The sequence below is a fragment of the Astyanax mexicanus genome, chromosome 1, assembly GCF_023375975.1.
Source record: "Astyanax mexicanus isolate ESR-SI-001 chromosome 1, AstMex3_surface, whole genome shotgun sequence".
Lineage (NCBI taxonomy): Eukaryota > Metazoa > Chordata > Actinopteri > Characiformes > Acestrorhamphidae > Astyanax > Astyanax mexicanus.
The window spans coordinates 46,933,002-46,960,803 of record NC_064408.1 but is presented as its reverse complement, the minus strand read 5'-3'; the positions used below and the strand labels follow the sequence as shown (position 1 = coordinate 46,960,803).

General features: G+C 39.2%; 1 protein-coding gene across 4 annotated transcripts in view; it reads left to right on the top strand.

Annotated features, from left to right (window-relative positions):
• The window catches only part of tab2 (TGF-beta activated kinase 1 (MAP3K7) binding protein 2), a 58,452-nt gene extending 34,143 nt beyond the window's left edge, over positions 1-24,309 (top strand). Inside the window, exons 2-8 of one of the 4 annotated variants that reach the window (XM_007254895.4) lie at positions 11,196-11,372; positions 11,844-13,446; positions 17,760-17,920; positions 18,378-18,471; positions 20,654-20,734; positions 20,992-21,105; positions 21,960-24,309. In XM_007254895.4, the coding sequence (XP_007254957.2) occupies positions 11,271-11,372; positions 11,844-13,446; positions 17,760-17,920; positions 18,378-18,471; positions 20,654-20,734; positions 20,992-21,105; positions 21,960-22,099 (2,295 nt within the window). In that variant the 5' untranslated portion in view covers positions 11,196-11,270 and the 3' untranslated portion in view covers positions 22,100-24,309. Of the gene's footprint in view, positions 1-11,195; positions 11,373-11,843; positions 13,447-17,759; positions 17,921-18,377; positions 18,472-20,653; positions 20,750-20,991; positions 21,106-21,959 lie in introns of all 4 variants that reach the window. The other 3 variants (XM_007254893.4, XM_007254897.4, XM_007254896.4) reach the window with 3 other exon arrangements.
• Positions 24,310-27,802: the final 3,493 nt, after the last annotated feature.

The window sequence follows — 27,802 nt, the reverse complement described above, 5'->3', positions numbered from 1 at the left end:
AAAAAAGCCACTAGATGGCATTACATATATATCTTAATTAAATTATTTAAATTTGACCATTACTGCCTAATGTGGTGTATTACAGATCACTTGAATCACTTTGCATCACTTATATCAAGCCCACCTTTTGAAATAAGATATTGTAAATTTAATGAATCAAACCAATGACTGACAATAGACTAATCTAAAACTGGCATAGGCCTCTCTGCTGTAAAAAAGTAAAAAAGAAAATCGAGAATCAAATCGGAACGTTACTTAAAATCGAAAATACAATCGAATCAAGGATTTAGAGAATCGTGACACCCCTAGTGCAAACATTTAATCGCACTCGGTTCAGACCAAAACCAGAGACCTGTTTAAATCCCAAACAAAATCCAAAGCAGTATGTTTGTGATCAGACCTCGATCTGAACCAACAATCAAATATACTCCTCATGTTGAAGCTAAGCGGCTGTGCAGGTGCAGTTTAACCAGATTTATTACCCAGATAATTACTATAGCTATAAAAAAAAATGCTGTCTCTGCTGCTGCTCCATGCTAAGCTGTTTCACTCTAAATGCAGTATGTGCAATGCACCGCAAGCCACTCAACTCTGTTTACTGCCACAACTGCACAAAAAAAAGTGTGTCTCCGCAGTGGTACATTTTCTGCATTCAGTGTTAAAGCAGCTTTGCCCTGCACAAATATGTGTGCTGGTCTGGAACACAGGACCTGTATTTACTTTGCTGCTTTAGCCTCAGATAGCTCTGACCATATAGTGGAGACAGTGTGCTCACATGTTGTGATGCTTTTTGTTGCACTTTTTTTGTAGATTTTCCTTGTGAGAAATCAACCCAAATGAAAAAATGGGCAAATTCTCTAAATAAATGAACTGTTAACTGATTCTAACCAGAAAAAGAAACTACAGATGTGAAAACACCCTAAGTGTCCTAATTTCTCAGTTCTCAGTAAAGTTGCATTATGTTAGAAAGAATCTGACCTTGAGATGTTTTGTTGTTCTGCAATATATTTTGTGGTTTTAAAAAAAACAGGAATACCAACACAATTTGAACAGAAGACAATGATGCAACTTATTTATTTTAAAATTATGATCTTATAAATGCACTTTGCGTATTGGAGTAAAATAAATTATATTATGCACAAAAGTCATGGAAATCAAGGACAGGGCAAATTCCCTTTTGCACGAAAAAGGTGGTGTTTGATATATATATTGACATGGCATGTTCTGCAGTCAATGTTCCAAATGTGAAAAATGTGATAACACTGAAACTATAAATTAAATCCCCAATTCTTAGTGCCTTCACGACATTCTGTTCCCCACTGCCCTCACTAAATTAGAGTCAGTTTCTTAACTGTCCTTGTTGGCTTCTAGGCTGTCCTCCTCTGCGTTTTTTATGTGCTCCCTAGTTGTCCTCTAGGTGCTTTAGCACAGCTTTGTGTTCTAGGTTGTTCTCTGCTCTTCTTGAGGCATTTCTCTATTGACCTTATTGGCTTTTAGGCTGTTCACCACTGCCCTTGTTGTCTGTTGTCTTTCTAGGCTGTTATTATTTGTGCCAAGACTGTAATCTGTTCATGCACGGTTTTCTGTGTTGCTGTTTTTTTTTTTTTTGTTAAGCTGTACAATCCTGCATTTGTGTCTGTAATTGGTTAAAACCTGTAATTAGTTTCTGACAGCTGTGTGAATTCTCAAAGTAAGTTAATCATTTAGAAGTGTTGCTATCAGATAACAGGAAGTGGAGCATTTTGGTTTTTCCTGGTTTCCTGTTTCCATGTGAGAGTGGGTCAGAGTGAAAGTACAGCACGTTTGATTTTGTCTGTGTGTTTTAAGGGGGTGTGACTCTTTCATTTAGTTTGGACATTTTCCTAAACTATGTTTTTAAGAGCCCGGAACATTGTTTTAAAAAAGTGTATGTGCGAGTGTGTGCACATATGAAATGGAGCACTTCTAAGAAACCAGCTCTTCCAATTTGACTCTCTTTCTTTAGAAGTTGTGTGGAATGCTCAAGAAATGTTTCTGCTACTGCGGGTTTCTGCTAGTGATAGCTGCAGGCCTCTTTTCCTGGTTTCTGTTGGTTGCACATGCACAGACTTGATTAACTAACTTGCCCTGTTTTAAAAGGCACTAGTAATATAATGCATTTTTCCAACTTCATTGAAAGGAAGCGAGGGATCTGACAAATCTCTGAAATTTGTGCTGTGTTCTGTGTGTTATTTCTTCTGGGTGCATATCAGAGCTGAATTGCGCTGATTTGTCTGCCTCAGATGCTGACTGTTCACAATGAGTGTTGTATGAGTTCTCTGTTTCTGGCACTAACATGGTCTGACACGCTATACAGTCATATCGTCAGAGAATCTGATAGTCAATAACATTCACTCCTATTTTTGTCAGTGGAAAGAGGTGAGCCATTTGTTACAAATGACACATTATTATTCTGGCAAATAGACTGCCTAACATCACAAGTGGACTGAAGCGGTTTTATGTGCATAATTTTTTTTTTATTATTTTAACCCTACTGGTATGTTAAGTGTTGACCTGACAGATTTATATTTTAAAAATATAGATATATAAAAAATTGCACCAAGATTGTGAACAGCTTGTTAGATTTATTTATTTGTTTATTTATTTGTGACTATTATTACTTAGTAATTGTAATGATAACAAATCAGGGGTGTAACAATACACCACACTAGTTGTTTCTCTGAAATGGTCATTAGCAGACACTTGACATTAGGTCTTATCGTTGTGCCAGAGTTTAGGTGTACTGCTTGCTAATAGTTAATGCAGGTCACTTTACACTGCGCTGGTTGGTTTTTCTCATGCTTTTTGTTACACATGCATCTTCAGTTTTGACGTTGTGTTGGGTTCCAGCATAAGGTGAAAGAAGGCAGCGCATTGTGAAACTCTCCTGCACGTTGTTGCACTTCGTTCTAATTGTGTGTGGAATAGTCCTGCTTGTCTGGCTGCCTTGGCAGTAGAGCAGAACCCGTCGTCTGATAGAGTAATACCTCCTTTACGAGTGCCCTGGCAGCCATGTTGGGAGAGTGCCCTCGTGCTGTTAAACTTCATTTTTCTGTTCGTAATTCCACTAACATAGACCAGATGCATCCTGTTGACTGCGCATTCGGATTTATTTATTTAGCAGCAATGCCGCTCGTTGCAGGACTCCAGGAGGGTGTGTAAAGGAAAATACAAGGCGCTCTGTGTACTTTTTTAATAGTTACTGTGTTGTGCATTGTCATATTAACATGTTCCTGGTTAGCTTGGCCCAGCTGTTTTGTGTAAACTTTAATTAAAGTGTGTTTGTGTATGTTTGTGTGTGCCTGTGTAGGTGCACATGCAATGTTTGATAATAATCCAGGGTCCTATATTAAAGTTGATATAATATCTCTTTACACACACACACACACACACACAAAAAAAAACCTGTTCCCTTTGCAAATACGTGTAAACCCACACATGACTGTGGAAACACAAATGAATAGGCAATCATTTGTTGGCGTTTTCGGTGATATAGATGTTGTTTAATTATTTCCTTTAGTATTGTTTATTTTTAACTTCTTACATTTGTAATTGTGGAAATAATTATTTAAGGAACCAAGCAGAAAATCGATTGACAGTAACAGGCCTTAACTCAATATAAATGAACTTAAGTGACCCCTGTCTGTCCTGAACTGTAGAAACACCCTTTTAATCCCTAATGTACAAACATGATTCATTCAGGAATCAGTGTAAAAAGCTGCATGGGGTCAGACAAATCTTCCCTGATCTTGTTTCAGTGACTTAAATCACATTTGTCATATAGTGTTACTAGGTTTTAGGTGCTTAAGTAAGGATTGTTCAGAGTTTGTTTTACACTGAGCGTTTGCCTCTTTCTTATGCGGAATCTCTAAAGTCCAGCCAGCAGACTTCTCAGCTTGCGACCACAGCTTCATTTGTCATTAGAAGCATTTTTTCAAAACAGCAATCTTTTCTGATTACACACTGTTCATTAGACAGGTAGACAAATTAGTCTTTTTGCCCAGGACCATAGTTAACTTTGCCGTTTTAATACTACTACTACTACTACAAATAATACTACTAATAATAATTATAATAAAATTAAGTTTATATTGCAGCATTCTTAAAGCTGAGGGTGCTCCACATTAAAGCAAAACAGAGTAATTAACGATGAAATCACCACAGCACCACCTGTCGACCTGTCACTTAAGGCCTGTTTATAATGTACCTACACCGTACATGTATCCAACGACAGTTCCCTATGCAGCAGAGCGCATCAGCTCTGCGTCGCTCTGCAGTTTAAATCGTGAAGGCAGGAATGTGTGGGCAGGAATGCTGTCCTGAGTCACTATGCTGACCAAAATGAGAAACGTTGCAACTGCAATACTCGGCCATATTCCATGTAAATATGCATCTTTTCTTAAATATAATAACTAACTAAACATGTCACAACAGTTCTGTGATTAATCAAAATTAAACCACAGTTAGCCGGTAATGCACTGTAACCGAAGCCACATACAGGTAACCTAGCAACAATGCAGCGCTTACAAACCCAACAGTGCAGCTACAAACAGAGCAGCAAGGGAACTATTTTAACTCACTGAGCTTTTATAACCAAACCAATCGTATTTTCCCATTCTCTTTAATTCAAAATCTTTCAATAAACAGCGATAATGGAACTGTGGTATGATTACAATAATACACTTGAGGTTCGTGCTATAATTTGTAATATTGGCACTGCTGTGCTGACCTACGTCTGCAGAATTCCCTCTCGTATTACTACTTAATTAAGACAATGAATAATGTTTTTAAATGCTGATAGTTGACAGTCATAATTTTGTAGGGTGGTTCAGGCCTGGCAAATTATATTTAGATTAGACTTTTTTATTTTAATATAATAGGGTAGTTTTGATGCTATAAAATTAGAATATAATTGTGAGAACGCTCGAGAGCCTTTATCAGTGTGACTGTGTGAGTCGGTCATCATGTTCAGTTTACTGCCAGTTAGAGATTTGTTTTTGCATCTACATTGTTGGAAAATAATTTCTGATCGTTTTTTGAATGTAATGCACCTCAAGGAAAATATAAAATGCAAAAGAAATGTGGGATATTGGCCCTGTAAAGGTTGAAAATCTGTTATTTCTTTCTTTAGTTTTCGTCAACTAGCTTAGCTTAGCATTTTTTTTTGGCTGTAAACATATTTACCTCTCAACAGTGAAACCACAAGTGCATGTTCAGTACATTTGAATGGAACTTTGCTTTCAAAACACCAGTAAAGTCTGATATAGTGTCCTCTGTCTCTCTCTCTGAGTGCATAGTGTTATTTTTCTTGGGTCTCTGTCGCGGGTGCCACTGCCAGAGATTCCAACCAGTCAGAAAACCTGATGAGCCGACTTCAGGCCACACATTCTCGTTCGTACAAAATCATTTTCAGTCAGTCAGCACAATCAGGCGCAATCCTGCACTGCCTGCTGAAATTAGAGACGCCAGTCGGGAGATCAGGTTTTCAATAAGCAGATTGTAAACACGCTGCAGTAAAGCTAATGCACTGACTCGCTAACTTACTGCTAAACCTTCTTCACTGTCTCTGTTTTCTGAGTGTATTGTTCCCAATCTGTTGAGTTAAGCCCAGGGATATGAGGTCTGTGCTACTCAAAACATTGTATAGGTACTGCCGTTTGTTTCGGCTTGCAGTGGAACAGTAAGTTTTAATTGTGCTTGGAAAGGAATCCAAGAATGTTAATACTGACATGCTCTAGCACACACACACACACACACACACACAGCTCAGGCCGTTCAGGTTCAGATGTTCTCTTAGATATTCTCAGAATGTTTTCTTAATGAAACTTACAAATGTATCTGTCCTGTGTGGTTAAACTGATGCCTTTGGATGAGAAAGCTACTTTGCCTGCCACCTGTGTGTTTGTGTGTGTGTGTGTGTGTATGTATGTGTGTGTGTATGTATGTGTGTATGTATGTGTGTGTGTGTGTGTGTGTGTGTTTGTGTGTGTGTGTGTGTGTGTGTGTGTGTGTGTGTGTGTGTGTGTGTGTGTGTGTATGTATGTGTGTAGAGGCAGGAAATCAGAAATTCCTTAGTGCCGCAAGCTGCAGCTGGCTGCTGATTGGAAGCAGGCAGGGGCAACAGGCACTTGCATGGTATTCTGGGATAGCAGGGTGGCCCTTTACAAAATACTTCTGGGATAGCTGTGAGGTCCCTTCCAGGGCATTCTGGGACCGTGTGAGCCGCTCCCTTTGAGATTGCAACACGCATGCAAAACACATTCATGTGAAATCTGTGTTTTTATTGCTAATGATTTGTGTGAAACTCATTACTCATTAAATAAGCAAAGTCTAGATGCTGACATGCTTGTCCATCTAATGCTGCAAAAAAATAATCAGTTGTCAGTGATTATTGAACAATATGATGTTCTGATTGCATTTTTAGCCTTTTCCTCTTTTGTTTACCGAAGAAAACATTGTCTTTAAAATGAGTACACTGAGGCCTTAAGCAAGAGGATCCCCAACACCACTCAGAAGTATTAGTATAAAATGGCCTGTGCATATCTGCTGTGTTTTGATCGAATTAAATAAAAAAAAAAATCATTTTTAGGCATATGCATGTGTGTATATATATATATATATATATATATATATATATATATATACATATATATATATATATATATATATATATATAAGATTGTCAGTTTAGTGATTTTGATATGTTGATAGTGTAAATAATCAGTTAAAAAGTTATTCAATTTCAGATAGTTAATGCTCTTAATGCATGCATGTATATGACTGCAGTGTTCACTGCCTGCATTTTAAAGAACTGAACTCTCAGGTATGACAGATGTGCTCTTCTTGGGAGTTTCCCAGAAGCAGACTTTGCTGTGCTTGGCGTCAATATCGCGCTTTTGCATAGTTTGACCGCAGTATGCCTTTTCCACGCAGAGAGATCCCAGTTTGTAGCTTTTCATCCTCTTTAGGGAATGGGGGCGTCCAGATGACACCTTTCACAAGCTCTCTCAAGCTCTCTTCTTTTCAGTATTCCCTGTGGGCTTATATGGTGCAAGAAACTGACCAGTCAATAAAGTAAACTGTGTTTGATCAAAATAAAATAAGATTTTTGTGTCTATATGGATAGGGAACTATTTGTTTTTGTGCTTTTATGCTTGCATTACAGGTTCTGTTTTTTGATTGTTGATCAATTGTCCTAGCCCTGCACTGTCAGGTAAATATCAGGTTCCACAGGCAGCTGTCAGGGAGTAAGCTACATGTTAGACCGGAAGTTAATTGTATGTACAGCTCTGGGAAAAAATAAAATACCATTTAAAAGTTTATTTGATTTTACCAAATTAAAAACCTCCACAAGCCATTAAACCAAGGTAAATTTTTGCACCTGGAGTGGCATAAAGTTATCCAAAAGCAGTGTACATGCCAAGATGCATGAAAAGTGCGATTAAAGAAACAGGGTTACTCCACTAAATATTGATTTCTGAACTCTTTACTTTATGAATATGAACTTGTTTTTTTGCATTATTTGAGTTCTGAAAGCTCTGCATCTTTTTTTGTTATTTCAGCCATTTCTCATTTTCTGCAAATAAATGCTCTAAATGACAATATTTTTATTTGGAATTTGGGAGAAATGTTTTTCTTAGTTTATAGAATAAAACAACAATGTTCGTTTTATTCAAACTTATACCTATAAATAGTCTAATCAGATTAACTGATTCAGAAACTGAAGTGGTCTCTTATTTTTTCCAGAGCTGTATATCTTGAACTGACACAAACAACCATTTACACAACCAAAAACACAGCGATGGGAGCTTTTACACCTGCAACAAACTACTCTTAAAGTAAGTCCCAGACCATTAATATCAGAAGTACCAGACTAAACGTACTGAACCAACAGTGGTCACCTGGCATCATAGGCAGACAGGGGTATTGTGTGTATTGTATTAGTTTTGCCACATAACATTTGAACACAGCTTTAGGTTCTGCTTTAGGTTTCTCATTTAACAGTTGTGTAGTTATGCTAAGTTGTCCTTAGTACATATAATTTAAATATAAATTGCGTATCGTAGTTGGAACTGTGTCACCCAATATATGTCTATTATTGAATTACATGAGAAGACAGAAACACATACTAGCAGAGCTAATCGGGTTGTCACCTCTTCCCTTGAGTCAGACTGGGTGTTCAGCAAGAGGCTTATTTGTGCATGTGTGCGTGCGCGGTGGGGGTAGTTGTCTGCTAAATGGAGCTCCAGGTTTCCATCGATCTAAACTAGATGTGCTGGCTGTGTAGAGACATCTGATCCTGCAGATCCTGTTCCACCTTCATGCCACTGCACCAGCAGCTCAACCCTCTCACTGGGACCTGGTGCCATAAACTGTAGATTTCTGCAGATAATTTTTTCTAGTTCTGTTGTTCAATTAATGGAATAATAATGCCATTTTAAACTATCAACTTTCAGCATTCAGAAAAAAAAACCTTATCCTCATTATGTGAGCACTGGTGTTGCTTTAAATTTTGGATTTAAAGTTTTAGTTTTTCAGTAGCTCCTTAAAGGTGAATGCAAAAAAGGTGAATTGTGCAAATTACCTTTATTAGCAACCAAGACATCCAGCTCCAAGTGCGAAGTTTCTTTAACACGTAAGTAGCAATCATCCCGGGGCCCAAGCACAGTTTAAACTAATTGCTTGTTTGCAAATCATCAGATAAAATAACACAACGTTGATTGATATTGTGTACTTCCAGATAAATATGAGCAGGATAAAAGCCACCACCTATAGCGCATTTTTATGATTCTCTCTCATGCATAGCACAATGGTTTTTATTACATTTATGCTGTATATTATCATCCATTTAAACAGGACTTATTTTTGCTCTCTGTACTGAAGTGTATTATTGGTTCAGTGTCCTTTTAAGCACATCTAAAATCTTCAGTTAAAACATATTGTTGGTATGATATGTCTCATGATCACAATACAATATCACATTGCACAACTCTATTTATAACCTGTTTTATACTTTTACACCATAAAGCAATATAAATTTTCATTAAAAAAAAAAAACACTTTCTCTGAGAGACAATGATTTCAGAGCTATTACATTGTTTTGCAGAAGCTGTCTTTGAAGCTTCCTTTTTGTAATTTGTATACCAAAAATCTAATTTAAAGTCCCACTTCTGATAGACGCTTTACATTTTAATGGAGCACCTGCTTGTCTTTTCAACCAGCCACAAATATTCATTCCTTAGTTGATGAACATGTGGGCCTTTAGGTCCTTGACTTCTTGGGGCTAGGTTATCTTTTTTGGGAAATGTTTAAAAGAAACATTGGCAATTGAGTCTTTTCACACTTGTAACAGTTCTTTCAGTTGAGGTAAAAACATTTTCATCTCTATTCTTCCTTCTATCATGTTGCCTCGTTCAGGTTTTTCTTGCCACCCGCTGATCCTCCCTCTTGGCCCGGTGTTTTTACGAGCGTTATTTACGGTCAGTTGGTTATGACAGTACACATAGTACACATGCTTGTGGTTCAGATAAGGAAGCTCTTGCTGGAAGCTCTCTCTTGCTGTTGTGTTATCTAAGATCTCTTGCTGATTGTTCTGGCTGCCTTCAGCTGTGGCTGCTGGTGCGTTGACTGACTGTCGTCTGGGGACCAATTTCTTTGACGTGAAACAGCATGCCACTAGCTCCTGTAGTAGCGGGAGCAGGCCTGGCGAGTGGCGTGGTCAACTGAAGGAAGCCGGCCAGCCACTACATCAGAGGACAGTCTGTTTGTGATATAGTAGACCTACAATTTATATAGAGGTTGACAGTCAAACTGTTTGCTAGTATGGTTTGTGCTTGTTCAAGCAAATTTTAATATTGATTATGGGTCTATTTGTTTTAGTTTAAAATGTATAGATTTTTTACTTCTATGTCTTATTTTCCATTATTGTAATTAACTCTTAGATAAAATGAAAAAAGTAGATAAAATGAAAACAATTGCTATGAAATAAATTACTTTTTCAAATCAAACAAATAAACTAATTTAATAATGCATGACTCACTTTCATTTAAGATATAATGAGTAACAATAGTTTACATTCAACTTGCATTAAAGACTATCTACTTTTTCTCTCATCATTTTAAAGCACTAAAGGTGAACTGATCAGAGTTTTTGGGGTGAATGCTTGTTGGCCAATTACTAATTTAGCACAGACTTGTATGCTGCAATAAACTTCCAGGCTAATTTGATACTGTATGCTTTGCCTACAGTTACACAGACAACAGCAAAATTTCATTGCACCTTAATAGCACTGTGATTATTGTAATATGTTTTATTAAAGGTCAAAATTTACTCCAATAAACATAGTAGAGAATTGTATAGAACTGCATTCTTTTGTTCTGTTCTCAGCATTTTATAATATATTTTATTTTATTGTTCTTCTTGTAAATATTGTTCTCTGCACATTGGTGGGAATCTGTACCCAAGTTTTTCACTTGCATGTACACCTGTACTCTGTGATGTGACAATAAAAATCTTGAATTTTGAATTCCAGAAATCATAGGGCTCCGCATGAAGATGGATGTCTTTCTAAAAAGTGTGCAGTCTGATTTATCCTGACATTGCAGATTTGAGAAAGGAAAGTCAGAAGCTCTATCAAGTTCTGCTTCTAAGGGGTTAATGTGTAAACTGTATTCTAGGCAGATCTCTGTGGAGAGGAAAGGGCCTCTTCTGCCGCACGGGCTGGGCAAGGCATGTTTGCAGAGTTGCAGGAAGTGTTGAAATAGCATGGCTTTGAAGGAAAGTGTGGGCAGCAGTGAAAGACATCCTCCTCCTTAGATGAACCAACTGCATGGTGCAGGCCCCTTAAGGATTTAGAGGTCACTTGGTCAATCCCACAAATTCGAGTTGACTGTAGTAATTTCAGACAGTGAATGTTCATTTATGTGCGTTAGTGTGTACCCTGTAGTCTTTGAGAACCACTGGAGTTTTTTTTGCAAGTCTTTTTTCTGATACTTTCTCTGCCAAAAAAAGCATCTTTCAGAGGTGTGGTGTGCTGTAGTTCATAATATGTTGCAGTAACAATGCGTTTTCATAATATGAGCAATGAAATGTCCAAATAGCATTTATGTCTAAGAGATTTGTACTCATTTACCCTGACTAAGCATTTTTTTCTGTTCCCTTGTTTTTTCTTTCAACAGAAAATGCTGTGAAAGGAACAGAAAGCATTTAAGTGTGTGCTGCAATCCAGTCTGTTCCATCCTGGCAGTCCACGAATGGCACAGGGAAACCAGCAGATTGACATTCAGGTTCTGCAGCAACTGCGCCAGAAGTTTCCGGAAGTGCCAGAGGGCGTGGTCTCCCAGTGCATTCTACAAGTAAGTGAGGCCTCATGCTGTTTTAACACATGAACTAAAAACCTGGGATGTTAATTGGCAGCAAAATTGGCAGTAAGAGCAAACAAAAATATTATTATAATAAGGAATATGTTAATGATTGTGAAGGAGCTTCTACAAGCTGTATTGAAAATTTAAATTAGAAAAATGTCATCTTAATTTATTTGTGGGTCTGTGAGCATTTCCACAAATCACAGCAAATGCATTTACACATATTATTGGTGTGCTGCAATTATTTTTTTTTATTAATTAATATATTTTGTTTTAGATTTTAATTTGACTTTTTCACTATTGCATATAAATGACAGTTACATGCATATTAATCTCAAACATTTGTGAAGTGATGCTGAACTTTATGCTTACTGTAATTCTTAATGCTTAAGTTTGCTTATTCTGTAATATTTCTTTCTCTCTTTCTTTCTTTTTCTCTCTCTCTCTCTCTTTCTCTTTCAGAATAAAAACAACTTGGTTGCCTGTTGCGAGTACCTGACCCAAGTGAGTCCTGGCTTTCTGTACAGCGAGGGCAACCCGAGTGTGAGCGACTTGCGCAATCACATGACCCAGCTCAACCTGGGCGTCTCCCAGAACACCCATGGTGCAGTGCAGCAAAAGGGAGTGAGGATGAATGGCAGCAGGACTCTCTCCCACAGCCTGAGCGACGGGCCCATCAATGCCCCCCCACCGCCTTCCGACTTCTACCAGGCTGAGCCGCAGGCCGCCCCTCCTCACACACCTGCCATCAATGCCTTCTGTGTGATGGAACCGCCGCAAAAGCCGCAGCCACCACAAAATCTTGGCCTGTATCTAGGGGGCAAAGGTCATGGGCCACCCCCAGCTCTACGCTTTAATCCAATCACGGTGACTCTCGCGCCCAACACGGGTCGCAACACCCCCACATCCCTCCACATCCATGGAGGACCGCAAGCTGGTCTAAACAGCCCAAATTCAATCTACATACGCCCGTACGTGAGCCAATCGGGAGGCACCCGGCAGCCCCAGGGCCGGGGCCAGTACAGCCCCACCTCACAGCCCGCACAGCAGATCTACCAGATCACACACCCTGCCGGCACGCAGAACTGGGCGGGCACCCAGCACCAGACCTCGCACGTTTACATGCCTATCAGCTCACCCACCACCCCCCAGCCCCCTTCCATCCTGCAGGCCGCATCCTCCCAGGCCTGCTCCTCATCTTCTTCCTCGTCGTCTTCCTCGTCGTCAGCAGCCGGCCCGCTGTCGTCGTCCTTCAGCCAGTTCAACATCCAGAACATCTCGACAGGGCCGAGAAAGAACCAGATCGAGATTAAGCTCGAGTCTCCGCAGAGAGTAGGCGGAGCTTCAGCCGCCGCTTCCACTGCCACACTGATGTGCACCGGGTCTAGCTCACGACCCTCCTGCAGTTCGACATCTTCTTCCTGCCCATCGCCCTCCTCCTCCTCGCTGGCTGCCTCTGCTGGTGTTTCTGCCCCACTCTCTATTGGAGGACCAGGACTTAGCCGAAGTCAGCCCACCGTGTACATCTCTGCCTCTCCTCCCGCCAACGCAACAACGCCGTCAGACGAGTGTGCAGCCCTTCCTCCCACCCCTCGCTCGCAGCCCAAATTCTACATCTCAGCCAACGCATCTTCAGACGAGGGTGGTGCACGGAACCCGCCCACTGTCTACATATCAGCCAACCCCACGCTTCCAGGTGCTTCGGGTGGACGCAGCCTAGGTGGTCAAGTCAGCATGGGCCCAGCCTACATCCATCACCACCCACCAAAGTCCCGCGCCTCGATGGGAGTGGCAGGGACGGCCACATCGCCGCGAGTGGTGGTGACACAACCTAACACCAAGTACACCTTCAAAATCACAGTCTCGCCCAACAAGCCACCTGCCGTGTCTCCTGGCGTGGTATCGCCCACTTTTGAGCCCACCAACATGCTGAGTCTGCCAGCTGATCACCACTACGCTGAACCAGAACCCCTGCACCTGTCTGATCCTCTCTCACAACACCGAGAGCGGGCCACGGAGGCCCGCAGACCCAGCATGGGCTCCGACGATGCTGCTTACACACAAGGTGAGGGCGATAATAGGTGTTCGTGAATCATGAATGTGAGAGTAGTGTATTAAAAGCTCCGGGAGAGGTACTGTCTAACTTTTTAAACTCTGCTGATGCCTTTAGTCTTTCTGTTGAGGCTATTTGAGTGGAAATTTGCTAAATATACATAGCGATACATAACGATACACACATGCGTAATAAACATTCAGATTACAAATTATAGGTTTATATTAAATGAATTAAATGTAAATCAATTTAATAAATAAATTTAACATTTACTCCACAGAAAACAAAAGTCAACCTAAAATCAGCTTTGAATTAAAATGGAACTTCTTTAGTTAGAGTTCTTGCTCATATCAGTATTTTTTTATTCTAATTTCTCCATAATCTGTAATTTAATAATAATAACAACAACAACAATAAATGAAGTGTAGGGAACTTATGCTTCTGAATAAATACTGACTTTTTGTCAACTTTAAACACTTTATTGACCACTAATATTTAGAGAATGTTTTCCTCCCCCTTCCATCTATCACCAGTTATTGACTCTGCTCTTGGCTGCAAGAACAGGCTCAGTTTTCAGTATAAATTGTATGCAACCTGCCATAACTTTCACTGTTAATTTTCCCAAGTGTGACTATTAGCAAATAAACAGTAATTGTGCATTAAAATGTGCAGAGGTGTGTTCTCTGCAGGGGATGTGTACTTGCTTACACTTAATAAATGATAATCAGGAAAACATGCCATTTGTCCAAGAGTGCCTGAAATGTTACATATAACTGTAGAAAACTAAACTTCCACAGCCACAGTGGTTCTTCTTGTTATAAGAACCATGTTTGTGTTTGTTTGTCTTGGTGTGTGTAGTTTCCTATTGTGAGTTTTAATTGTTGGATAAATGTTGTTCAGACGAAAGCTTCTACACTAAGGTTCAAGTTTTAATGTTGAAAATTTTCAAAGCTGGATTACCGTATTGATATAGCACATTATGCAACACCAGTAAAAAAAAAAAAAAAAAAAAAAAAATCTGGGGTGTCTTCCAGCAGTTCTAGGCTGGGTAAGCAGCAGGCTACAGGCCATTAATACCTCTGAACAGCAAAAGAGCTAGCACTTAGGCGCTAATGCTAATACTACTGCAGCCCCGGTGCTGGAGAAACTTCACTGAAACTTCTGTATAAAGCTGTACTTCAGTGGAGTGGCTTTACTGCTCCTTACAACCTGACTGGTAAAATTTATACATAAGAAGTACCGGATTGTAAGGTTCACTTTTTAATTTGAATTTTAATAGTATTGTAATAGTATGAAAAAACATCATTCATTAAATCTGAATAAAAGGAACTTTTGCTCAGTAACAGTTTACTTTTTATTTAATCAGAACAGAGGGATGTAAAGACTGTACAAAATTGTTACCCATTTCAGAGAATCATTACCTTATATAATACTATCATGTATAATACTATATAATAGCATTTCGAAGTTACAATACATAAATTTTTTTATACACACTGGCCAGTAAATATACAGGCTGTGTGCTGACAGCATTTCTCAACAGGTTGTTTTCCTGAGGCACATTATTGTTCTGCTCTCTGCTGACTTTCTGGGTCACAGTCACACAGTGGCTGTTTCCCAATACATCCGCATGTGTTGCGTGTTTTGCATTCACATAACAAAGTCTGCACAGTCTGACACAACCTGTCAGGAGATGTTTTGAGTTTGTTTTTTGTGGCAGGTTGATTCCTGAATGACAGAAGGCTTGGCACTGAGATTTAGAAAATGCAGTAGGAATGTGTTTGTTAGTTTAATTAGACTGGAATTTGTTGCCTTCACACATTGATTAACAGGCTTTTGTGGACACATTCACATGCATTTCCTATTACTGTTCTCTGCAGTGACTGAAATTGAGAATTATGTTGCGTAAGAAACGTTTGCTTAATACTTTTGCTGCTGCCTGTGGGCCTGCTCACGCACCAGCCTGTGTTACATTAAAAGGAATAGTGTATGGTTTTACACAGTGGTTGTAAAATATATATATTTTTTCCACTTGTTCCTGCCAAGAGAGCAGTTTAAACGTTTGGACGACGGTGCGTGGCCTGATTTTCGATTGTGAATTTCCGCACTGTTGACACTGTGTGGCTCCATTCGGATAAACCACATACACTCATTCTCCTTAAAACCCTCTCAAAATCAAAGCTTTGTTATCTTTTCTAACTTTGTGTGTATGCGCATGGCTGAGTACTCTCATTAGGAAAGGAATAAAGGCCAAGGTGACTCTGTTTGAGGTGGGTTTGAGTGTAAGATGTGTAGCAGGAGAGTAGTGTTTACCTTATATGGAGTTTTGTCTTGATGACGTGTGACTCATTTACTAGGGGTCTCACATTCTGCTGACGCATGTATGTGTGTGTCCGTATGTGCTGGGATTGTGTTCCTGCATTTGTTTAATTGGCATGTTAGCCTGTGTGTGTTTGTGTTTAATGGACAGGGGGGTCTCTTATCACTCCCTTTATCCTCTGTCTGGTATTTTCCCCTCAGGACACACAGGACAGGGTGTGTGTCGTGAGGACTGTTTTCAGTGTTTTCTGTCTGACTCATGAAATGACAAGTCCTACTAACACGTGTCCTGGAGGAGGTGGAGTGAACTAGAAAAAATGAAATTGGAAATTGGAAATCAGATTTTAAAGGCATTTATATGTCTGGATGCTGTTTAAACGTGGAAAGTTCTGATATTTAGTGAGTAAATATGTAATTTGTTGTGTCTGGGCACTTTTGGAAACACAGACTGAGTTGAGTGTAAACTGTGCGAGTACCGGTACTGTTACAAATTAATGATAAGTCAACACTAAAATTTGTAGACAAACAAATTTAAATAATTAACATTGTCTATTATATTGACTAATCGTTGCAGAGCTACATTGGTCCTGCCTTTTCTAAACTGAATCTCTGGTGCGCTTTTCCAACCGGACACTGCTTATCCACATACTTCTGCCTTCTCAAGAACTTGCTTTAAGAACACAGATACTATACCATGTTCATGGTGATTTCGTGATTTTGGTTGATATTATTATTATTCCATATATTTTTTTGTTATGAGTATATTTTTTCTGACATTCTATTTTTTTGTGCTTCCCATAGCAGTATTACTGTATGCTATGCTTATATACTCATATGCAAAAATACTGTGGTCTTTATGAGCCCTCTTCTGGTAAAACTGAGAAATGTCCACCTGCATATCTGAACTATAGAAGCACATAGTGTGTTTTTGCTCTGTATTTAAATATGTGGGTGGAAATATTCCTGGACTTGTGCTTTGGTCTGCCAGGGCAATTTAATCCACGGCCAAGTTCAGACTACTCTGAATCTGGATGTTTACTCTGTGTCTGGAAAGATGACCCCACCCTGCCAGTCCAAGCGCAGACCAGTGGCTTTGTAAATCAAAGAAATGGTAGAGATATGGATTCCCGAGATGTTGAGTGAAGAGTGGTCGACAGGAAGACAGAAAGAGACTTTGTGTTTGTGTGCATCTGTGTGATAGAGTGCAAAGGAAAGGGTAGTGGTAAACATTGGAGGAAAGAATTTAGGGTCTGAAATAGCAGTCTTTTGAGCTTATGTCTCAGACATGCTGTACTTGCACTAACATTAGATGTTGACTAGTATATTTTCTTTATAAGGTTCATTGTAGTCCTACAAGATTTCGTTGTAGGTAAGAGCATCAGTGCTATGAAATGTTCTTAAAGAAGCAAGTGATGCTATAGAATAACCACTTTTGGTAGCATACTGTACCTTGTTTGTTTTCTTTTTATACCTATTGTGGATTTTGCGTTGGATGTATGAAGTCTTTGACTTTAAGGAGGACTAATGTCACCTCTCCGGACTTAGTGGGTCCTGGGGAGCTTAGCTTGGGTTCTGTTAATATCATCAAACTGGTGCCGGTTTTAGCGATGGCATGGAGGGAAGATGCAAGGTGTAAGTCTGTTCAGCGCTCCACAGGTTCTCACACAATACTTCATGAATTACTGTTTACTGCTGGTGTCAGTCCCTCTCTCTCGCTCTCTCTCTCTGTCTCTCATATCAGTATTTATGCATCCATACTTTATATTGTTAAAGTGCTTCCTGATAATTTTATGATTCTTTAGACTTTTTAAATGTTTATCGCACATACATCCAAATAAGCAACCAAAGTGGTCTTCTGTAGCTTTGCTCAAAGCACCTTTTGAAACACTTGTATTTTGTCCAGTGTAGTGTTTTCTAAATTGTTTTGAGTTAAATCACTGGTCTGGAATATTTGACTTGCAGACTTATCAAATGTATATAAATACCTGTGTTTATTTGTGTTTTAGCATTACTGGTGCATCAGAAGGCACGTATGGAGCGTTTGTGTCATGAGCTAAAGCTGAAAAAGAAGAACTTGGAAAAGCTTAAAGAGGAAGTGAACGAGATGGAGAATGATCTCACAAGAAGACGACTGCAGAGGTCAAACTCGGTCTCGCAGATTCCATCTGTAAGTCACACAAACACACCTGCACACTGGTCTGAGGATGTTGATTTAAAAGATTTTAATGTTCAGTAAATTACTAGGCAGTGCATTTTAAGAATCTAAAGAAGGTCAATTAGAACAGGTTATTTTTAAAGTTTGAAAAAAGGTAAAATCTCTTTAAGATGTATTGGGTGGGTTTTGGTTAGTACTCAGTATCGTTATATGTGCAACTGACAGTAGTTGATCTATTTATTTTTATTTGTATATATATTTTTTTTTTTTATAAATTATGTACTCTCAAGCCATACGCTCTTCTGACACACTCAGAAAAAATATTTCATTCAGTGTTCACACTTAGGAACTGTTGTCACAGTTACCCTGTAATTTTATGCTACCTTCTACTCCTGCCTGTATAAAGCATAGCCATAATAAAGACTGTAAATGTTTCAGTCATTCTTAATGTACATGTCTGTGTGTGCAGCTTGACGAGATGCAGCAGCTGAGGTGTAAAAACAGATTACTGCAGATCGACATCGACTGTTTAACTAAAGAGATCGACCTCCTCCAAGCACGCGGTGAGTCTTGTGCACTTTCATCACTCAGGAAGACATTCTGTTGTCTCTCTCTGTCCCTTGCTTGTTGTTTAATCAGTCTTGGTGTTCAGGTTCATTAAGGTGTTTCAGATGATGAACTGCATTGGTTTATTTTTGTATTTATGTGTATGAAAAGTGTAAACTACCTGATTGCAATTATCAACTTATTACCAAAGTCAAATTTAAGTTTATGACTCACAGTCTTCCAAAAATGTAAATATTTATTTCATGCCATAGAGAGTTAACAAATATTTTTTGTAAGGGCAGCGTATAACTCACTATTAACATTGCCACTGGTGGGTTGAGCTGGGTTGAGCTTTACTGAACAACTGTACACACTTTGCATTTCTTTTAGAACTCCAGAGTAGCCACTCATAAGCCTAAGGTCACCACGGCCAGTGCCAGGTGTCAGATTGATGGGTATAAATCAGCACCCGGCATGGTCTATTCTGGAGTGGCAAAGCCCCATCCAACACTTTTAAGATGCCTTTAAGGCCCTTTTAACAGCAGTGCTTGACCTAGCTAATGCTGCTGTGGCAGAGTGCAGTCGAATGCTTATGTCGTAATAGGTAAATATTGTTAAATGTTCAAACGTAGAATTTACTTATCTTGCCCAAACAATATGTAAAACAAACTAAGCTGCAAAATCAGCAATCATCAGTCAAAATAACTTAATAATTTACATTTTTTTGCCCACTACCCGATCATCCCTCAGTTTTCTGAAGTATTTTAGATTTTGAGCACTCTTTTATAGACACAGTCACAGCCATTTAATTATGACTGATAAAGAGAGGGTAAAAAATTGTCCTGTTAAATTGCTTATGTCCATTTTTGGAATTTTTTAACTAGTGGACATTCCTTCTATTTATCTTCTGACTTATTATTTAAATTAAACAAATAATTATAAGTAATAAACAAATAATTTTCAGTAAAAAATTTCGTTTTCCCGGCCCTGTTGTGTATATGGTGTTTCTCTTATTATTGAATTTTTTTCTCCTTGTCCAACTGTGAACATGCCTGGTTTGGTTGTTGGCAGAGCAACTTCTCACAGATAAATCTTGCAGCGGGTGGGAAAGGTCGAGTGACAGAGCACAGCAGTACAAGCAACCTTTGCTTCCCCTTTTTTTGCCTGCCCCTGTGCACGCACACGACAAATGTGCAGCTATTGTAGTGTTAACTGCCAGTTGTTTCCTGAATGACATCCTGCTACTGCTCTGGAGTAAGGGATTTATTATACCTCTGGCACCTCTTTCACACCATGTGCACACACAACTGCTCTGCAAAAGCTTAGGCAGAACTAGCTGCACTGCGAAACAGAACAACAACTTTCTCATCGTGTATGTACTGTAGTAATACCTGTGTACACATACACAACCGTAGAAGACAGAAGGGGACTCTTTGGGCAGAGTCCTATCAGTGAGTCAGAAAGCACAGCTGACAGTACTGTCTATGTGTCTTCCCATGACTCTGATTCAGGGCTAGTCTGCATTTTTACATCCTGTACAGTCATCTGCAGTTATGCGCGTGCATGCGTGCTGACTCGCGCTTTTGATGTATTAACTTTCAGGCATGTGTGGGGGAGACGTGGTGCAGGTGTTCATTTAATGTCTGTCACGTATGACGGGAAGAAATTTGTTTACTAAGTAGTAAAGTGTCTGTCTGTTTTTCTGAGTAAAAAGTGCACAGTTTGTCTTATTTAACCGGGTACTGCAGAATCGGCCTTTGCAGTTCAGTTAACTACTAAGATTTAGGGAGTCGTTTGATTTTCATTTTCTGCCGATAACATTTCCCGATCAGTCACTTAATGTTTTTTTAAATAAATTTTTAATTATTACTAAAACAATGGTATTTTAGCACAAAATAAACAACTACTAAATGCCATATCAACTGTTTTCATTAAAATAAGCGTCTTTTCTTAAATAAACAAACAAAACAATATCACAACAACAATTGTGTTGATTAATCATGATTGTGATTATGATTCATAATCATGATTTTAAATGCTGATAGTTCTTTTTCGGAGGGAGACATTAAAAATAATTTAGTGTAATTTAGGCCTGACAGACTAGATTGAGACTAGACTGCATCTCATCCATATAATCATTCAGTTGTAGTCTGTGTGAAAGTGTGTGTGTCTAATCTGAGATTGTCTGTTGTGTTTTAGGACCACACTTCAATCCTAACGCAATCCATAATTTCTATGACAACCTCGGTTTCCTGGGTCCTGTCCCTCCAAAACCCAAAGGTACCCCAGCACCAGGTGATTACAGTCACATATGTGCACACATCTCCATATTTCTTCTCATCCCTTCTCCTTTGTCTTTTATGGTCATGTGCACACACATTCTCCTTATGTCTTTTTTTTTTTTTTTTCATTTTATTTGTATAGTTCTGAATCTTCTTCTGTACTTTCTTTGTTTCTTTTCTTCTTTTTTTTTCCATATCTTCATCTCTGCCTGTTCTCCATCATCTTCTCTGTTCATCCTTCTGTGGTTGGGTCAGGCCCGGATCATTGGGGCTCCCTAGACAGGAGAGGACGTAAAATAAATGTCAGCTCCAAGCTAAAGAGAGACCCTTCTCTCCCTCCTGTACCACCCTGTCTTCCTGCACCTGTGGGTGGGTAGCTTGCCATGTCCATCTCATTGTTCTCTTCATTACCTTAGTGCTTTATCTCTCTCTCCCCCCCCTCTCTCTCTTTCTCTCACTCTCTCTCTTTCTTTCTCACTCTCTCACTCACATTTTTTAATATATAAAATACGTACGTCTCTATATGAAGAGCTTTATGTTTAGAAAGGACTCTAGATTGCACCATAATTTGTAATAAATATAATAAATTGTGAAATTTGTATAGCATGGAATTAATTGTTGCTGTTTTATCACAAGGTCAGAGATTTGAAGGCCCTCTGCTTCCTCCCCTCCACCTTCATCTAGCTGTTATCTAATTATTAACTATGAACTTTTAGTTACTATGAGCTTATTTTTCAACACTTACTAAAATCAATAAAATTGATCTATGCACACAGATTTATTTTTTTATATATTTTATTATTTGGTCTGATATTTACAGATGTTTACAGAATGCAGAACGTGGGTGTCAGGGGGAGGTTGACATGTTTTTTTATAATGCTATGATACATGTATGAGTGTGGCCTGTTGGGATGTGTAGTGTTAATGACATTTATTCAGAAGTGGTTATAAATTAGAGTGCTTCAAGCTGATGTTACTGTTCATGCAGAAGTTTGATTTGCAGTTCCTCTTTTGTGAAAAGGCTGGCAGAGAAAACACTGGGCTGCATTGTTTTGTGTAATTAAAGATTAGATGTGATTGATGGCTTAGCTCCACCCCTCAGAACCAAACTTACAACATAGACATGTTTGTACGAGAGTCAGCCTTATAAAATAAATGTGCTTACAGTTTGTTTCTTTCTTTCTCTCTATCTCTCTCTCTCTCTCACTTTCTCTCACTCACAGAGCCGAACAACAAGATTATAAAGCCCGTGTCGGAGGTCGAGGATGATGATGGTGTTCAGTGGGGTTGTACTGCCTGCACCTTCCTCAACCATCCTGCTCTTAACCGCTGTGAACAGTGTGAATTCCCACGACACTTCTGAGCCCCGAATACATGCACACACATGCTCACCTGAACACACACAGCATTTGCCAGCTCGATTACACTTCATTTCAAAAAAGGACATAATTGTGGAGTGTGTTCGTGTGTGTGCATGCTTGTTTTTGCAGTGTTTCCTTTCTCTCTCTATCGCTCTATCTATCTATATATATATCTATCTTTGGTTGTGTGTCCTTCTGCCCACTGAAGACTGGATGATGTTTACAGGTTTTTCTCCGTTTCAGTCTGTCAAGCTTAGCTGAGCTCTCTACTGCGTCTGTATGATTGAACAGTTGACTGTGTGTGTGTAGTGTGTGTTTGGGTGTGTTGGCTTGCAAGAGTGTGTGTTTCACTTTGTTTTTCACTGTGGAGGTTTCCCCCTGCTGGCTCCAAAATGAATCTCAGTGCTGCCCAAAAACAGTATTATCCAAATGTTTCTTTGCACACACACAACACAGACACACACACATGCAAGTGCCAGTGTGCCTTACGGATGGGAACTGCCTTAAACAGCCGCCTCATCCTCTAACCTGAAGGGAATACCCGACAGACTACTTTCTGGACTTTTTCCACAGGACGGAGGGAAGAATCTGTGGAATTTCTGCCAAATTGGAGTTTTTCCTTTGCCTTCGTTCTTTTTTTTGCATCATTTTTGCGGAAAATGAACCAAAAATGGACTTCAGCTGCATGCCTTAGATGTACAGTTTACAAAGAAGCCCCCTTCTCACTCAAGCTTTTTAACTGTACATAGTTTTAGAATGAGCTTTTAAGTGCTGTTTTCTTTCTCTCTCCTCTCACTGTCTCTCTCTTCAGCTGTCATGTGTATTTCCTGTAATTATAGCTTCATAGACTTCATTTATTTCTGTGTTAGTTTTTTTTTCTCTTAGAAAAATGAGTACGGTTTCCCTCTGAGTTTCTTCTTTACCAGCGTACGGCCTGCAGATGCAGCAAAGGTCAAAAAGATGGAGTTTACGGACGACGGGCCCGTAACCTCCAACAGGCCAAAAGTCTCCACAGGGTGTCCTCATCAAACGGAGCACAGCCCTGCAATGGACAATAAGCTGCCATCTTGGCTGACAACTGGAATGTAGGTTTCATTTTCTGGGATTTTTTTGTCTACACCTTTGTGCCAAGCAAGGAGAACAGAATGTGTTTGTTATGAGTTATAAACAAAGACTTGTGAAGTCTCCGTGCCTGTGTTCCCTCTCAAAAGCTGTTGAGTTCTCGGGGAGGGACGCTTCACGGATCAGATGTTCAGGAATTGTGTTCCTGGGTGAAGCCAAATCAGTCACCATGTGCCTTCAGTCAGATACTCTGCGACTGAAATGGACAGTGCCTTTTTTTCGTAGATTTGATTACACAAGTTCCACGAGGCCTTCATGATGTTTTAAATGTTTATTAGCTTATAAATTTTACCTTAATTTTGGAGAAAGATATAAAGTGAAAAAAAAAAAAAACAAGTCGAGAAGATGTGAAGAACTGTGATTTTCAGTTTCACGTGCTGCCTCACTTTTCGGCCTTATTAAAGTGTTACTGAATGGAAAGTGTATGCAGTGATGAGATTAATATGATCATAATGCACAGCCTAAATTGTCTCTCTCATAGGGTCTCTTCAACCCAGTTTATTCCCAGTCTTGGATTAAAAAGAAAGTCTATCAATAATAATGCTGTAATACAGCAGTTTAATGTGGTACTATCTGTGTAATGGACCTGGAAAATGCCCATTGTCTAAAACACAGATCTCTGTGTCTGAATCAAATGGGGAAAAAAGGCTATGAGCATTTAGCTGTGTTCTCATTAGCTGATAACGTTTTTGCCCAATAAAACAGAACATGACTGGGTGCCCTTCCTGCCTCAGAATCCTGCCTTACGTTTCAGACACAGTGAATTGGTGATCTGATGATGACGATACTGACAAGGATGATACATGCTTGATTTTTAATCCGAGTTGTGGCTTGAGCTGGGTTTGAGAACTGCAGCATTAAAGGGAAATCTCTCTGAAGAACTTGTGTTTGAGGAACCCAAAAAAACTCTCACACCTGATTGTAGCTCTGAGTCAGAGCTGCCAGTTCTATTAATGAATTTAAAACTTGGGATGGGGAAAGAGAATAAAACTGATTTGGATATCTAAAGTGGTTTTTAATGTTAGTGGGGAAAACTGTCTTTGTAACAGATAAGTTATTTGTAAAAAATAAACAAAAAAATGTTCTGAAATTCTTTGGGGAATGTTTTGTTGTGTTCTGAATTGATATTCAGTGGGAATAGTGATGATAACTCATTTCGTTTACAGTGCCTTTTGAAAGTATTCCTTTATGCATTTAGTTTTAGGAGGTAGTCCAGCCCCTGAAAAGCACCCCCACACTTTTTTGGTAAAAAAAAAAAAAGTGCTCTGGTGTTTCTGTATAAGCCTCCTTTATTTCATTTAATAAGTGGTTCTTGTTTATGACTATTTATACATGCAAACATACCATATCTGATTGGCTAACAGCACTACAGCAGAGAATGCTACATTCCTTTTGCCTCTAAAACTCAAAAAGACAAAATGGTTTTGGTCTTAAACATATAGTATGTCCTCACATCAATGTCAAAAGTCGGGGGCGCAAAAGACCAGGTGGAAAAAATTAAACAGCGTGTTTTAACATTTTGCGTGTGTAAATTCACTTCTTGAGATCGCAAATGTGAAGCTCGCGAGCAAAAATTTGAATCGTGTGCGCTCAGAATAGAATATGAACAGAATTTCGCACTCGAGCTTCATTTTTCTCCTCTCGGGTGTTTTTTTTTTTTTCCTCTCGAATTCACAGTTCTCCTCGTGCGCCTGGCGTATTACCTGCGGTTTTTGTTTTTGCTCGAGTGAGCCTTTCCAGGGTTTGTGTCGGACCGCCTACCTCCACCAGCCAGAGGAGGGCGGAGAAAAAAGAACAGCAGGAGAGTTAGTTAACTGGCTGTGCCACAATCCAAACAAACTGCTGTCCGGGGCTGTTAGCCCGGGTTTAGTGTCACTCCGGACACTAAACCCGGGCTAACAGCCCCGGAGGGCCGGTTGTTTGGATTGTAGCATAGCCAGTTAGCTTAAGGTGCTTACACAGCGAACGCGGTAAGTGCGGTGCGGCGTGACGAGTTTTAGAAACCCCGCCTGTTATCAGCAAGCGACGCTACGCGTCAGCAGCAGCACAACGCACCCACAAGTGGCCAGCGTTCAGCAGAGCGGGAGCGGTGTGTCTGGTGGTGTGTAAGCACCTTAATCTCTTCTGTCCTGTTTTCTCCTCCCTCCTCAGGCTCGTGGATGTAAGCGGTCCGTCACAAACCCTAGAGATATCTGCCAATAGCATTCGCTGAGGGAGGTGACCCTGACACCGCCCCCAAACTGTCACAACCTCCCCTTTCAAAACTCGAGCGCAAAAAACTCACTCCAGCAAACGTCAGACTCTCAGCGGCTCTAACCAACGTGATGGGCACCTGCTTTGACCGGTGTTCTGTCGAGTTGTGCTGCCTTGTCAAACCGTGCTTCCCTAGTGTATGTTTAAGGTGCATGCATATACAACTCAGAGACCTATAGTATTTCACAAAAAAACAAGAAAAAGTGGATTTTAACAGAAGGAGACATATAAAATGGATATTCCATGGTTCTTTTTTTTTTTTTTACTAGTGACAACTAAAAAAAATGGATACTTAAATTAATTTTTCCGTTGTTTTGTAGATTATTAAACTATAAACTTCTGGCAAACCTTATGTGATCCTTATAAATCTGAAACAACAAGAGGTATTTTCCTAGAAACTTCCAGGAGCTTCCAGAATTTAATTCACAAATAACAAAGCATATTGGTAACCACTAGATGGCAGCACTATGCTTTTTAAGAATTTTAAACAGGCTCAGCTTTCTGTTTCCTAGAAGTTGGCAACAGTGATACCATTTTCTCAGCTTACATGCATGGTTGAAAAAAGCAGTGAATATGAATGCATGAATAACCACCTAACCACAGTAAAATCTTGTCATCTTAAACATCTTGAACATATTGGCACTATGCCTAATGGGGTATAAATTACCCAGCATTACACTTTGGTATAGTAACACTGTTCTCTACAGCAGGTGCTCTATCCAATGCTTCCTGAACATTAAACATCCTAAAAATCGCTAATGTTCCGGTGCCTGAATGCAATCTAATCCTTACAGCATTGCTCTAAAATAGAGTAAAAGTCTTTTCTGGACAGAAGGGACAGTTAGTCCAGCAAATGCAGGAAAATCTCTTTAATAGCTTTGATTTCAGATAAAACAAAGTATGAGCATGTGTCAAAATTATTTTGTCTATATAATGTAGGTCTGATATGCTCATCAGCTGTATGTGCAGATTATAAACAATCTGTTTTCCCTTCAAATTATGAAGCTGATAACATTTTTTGTGGAAAACTTTTATAATATTAGGAGACTCATGTAAAATTGAAATATTATCACTAGTCCTGTCGCAGATCCAGATCCAGCTGAATATTGTGTGGAATTCCTATATAAAAAAATCACAGCTAAGCTACAACCCCTGGCAAAAAGTATGGAATCGGACCGGAAAATGGTCCACAAGAAGGCTCCGACCTGCAAAGCTGATCTGGCAACTGCTATCAAAGAGAGTTGGCACCAAATTGATGCAGAATACTGTTTGTCACTCATCAAGTCCATGCCTCAGAGACTGAAAGCCGTTATAAAAGCCAAAGGTGGTGCAACTAAATACTAGTGATGTATTTTGAATCATCTTTTGTTTGTCTGTTTTTCATGATTCCATACTTTTTTCCTCAGAATTGAGTGATTCCATATTTTTTTCCCTGTGGTTGGTCAATAAAAGTAACATTCACTGACTTCCACAATGTTTTTTCTTAATTTCTTTGAGTGTTCCTGAAAGCCAACAAGTTGCACTTTGGAATGACCTTATTATTGTATCATGTTTTTGATCAGAGTTTGTTTTACAGAATGAAATGTCTGAAGGAGTGCTCATCCAAGACTGGTGATTCCATACTTTTTGCCAGGGGTTGTAATAAGCTTAGACTTTTGAGTGTATTTTTTTCTTTCTTGTGGCCTGCTAATATGTCTGTGCCTTTTAAAGCTTCACGGATAAAGTTAAAGCAGAACATTGCCTTGGATCTTAGAAATGGTGCTCTCATATTAAGCTGGATGTTTTATTTTGCTGTTGGTGCAATCAGCTGCCACTGATGACTGACTGGGAATCTGTCTGAACACGTTATTTCTAATTTAAAAAAGATAAATCAGAGGTACCCTAAGCCAGTGTTTGGAAGCCTATGCTCTCCAACATTTAGTTTCCCAATGGTAAAACTGGACCCAGCTTACAAGAGCTTGTTTATTTGCTAATGAGCCTAATTGGGGCATTTTGATTTGACCTTGTAAGAACCTCTGAGCTGGTCAGGGTCGTCACTGTTCATTTTTGCCTATTTTTAGTTTACTACATGATTTAAACACGAACTGTCCTTTACATTGTGTTAAAAAAAAAACTTGATAAATAGAAATTCTGCAAAGTGACCTAAAATAAACTCTTTTTATATTGACGTCCATAGAAAGTTAAGAAGGTTTTGTCCCTCTTCTGTAAAGTTGCTATTTTGAAGATACTTGTTTTTTAATTGGATCTAGACGATATGTCTTCTAATGTATGGAGAAACAAGCCTGCCGAAACAAACAAAAAGCTATATATAATAAATTAATGAATTAAAA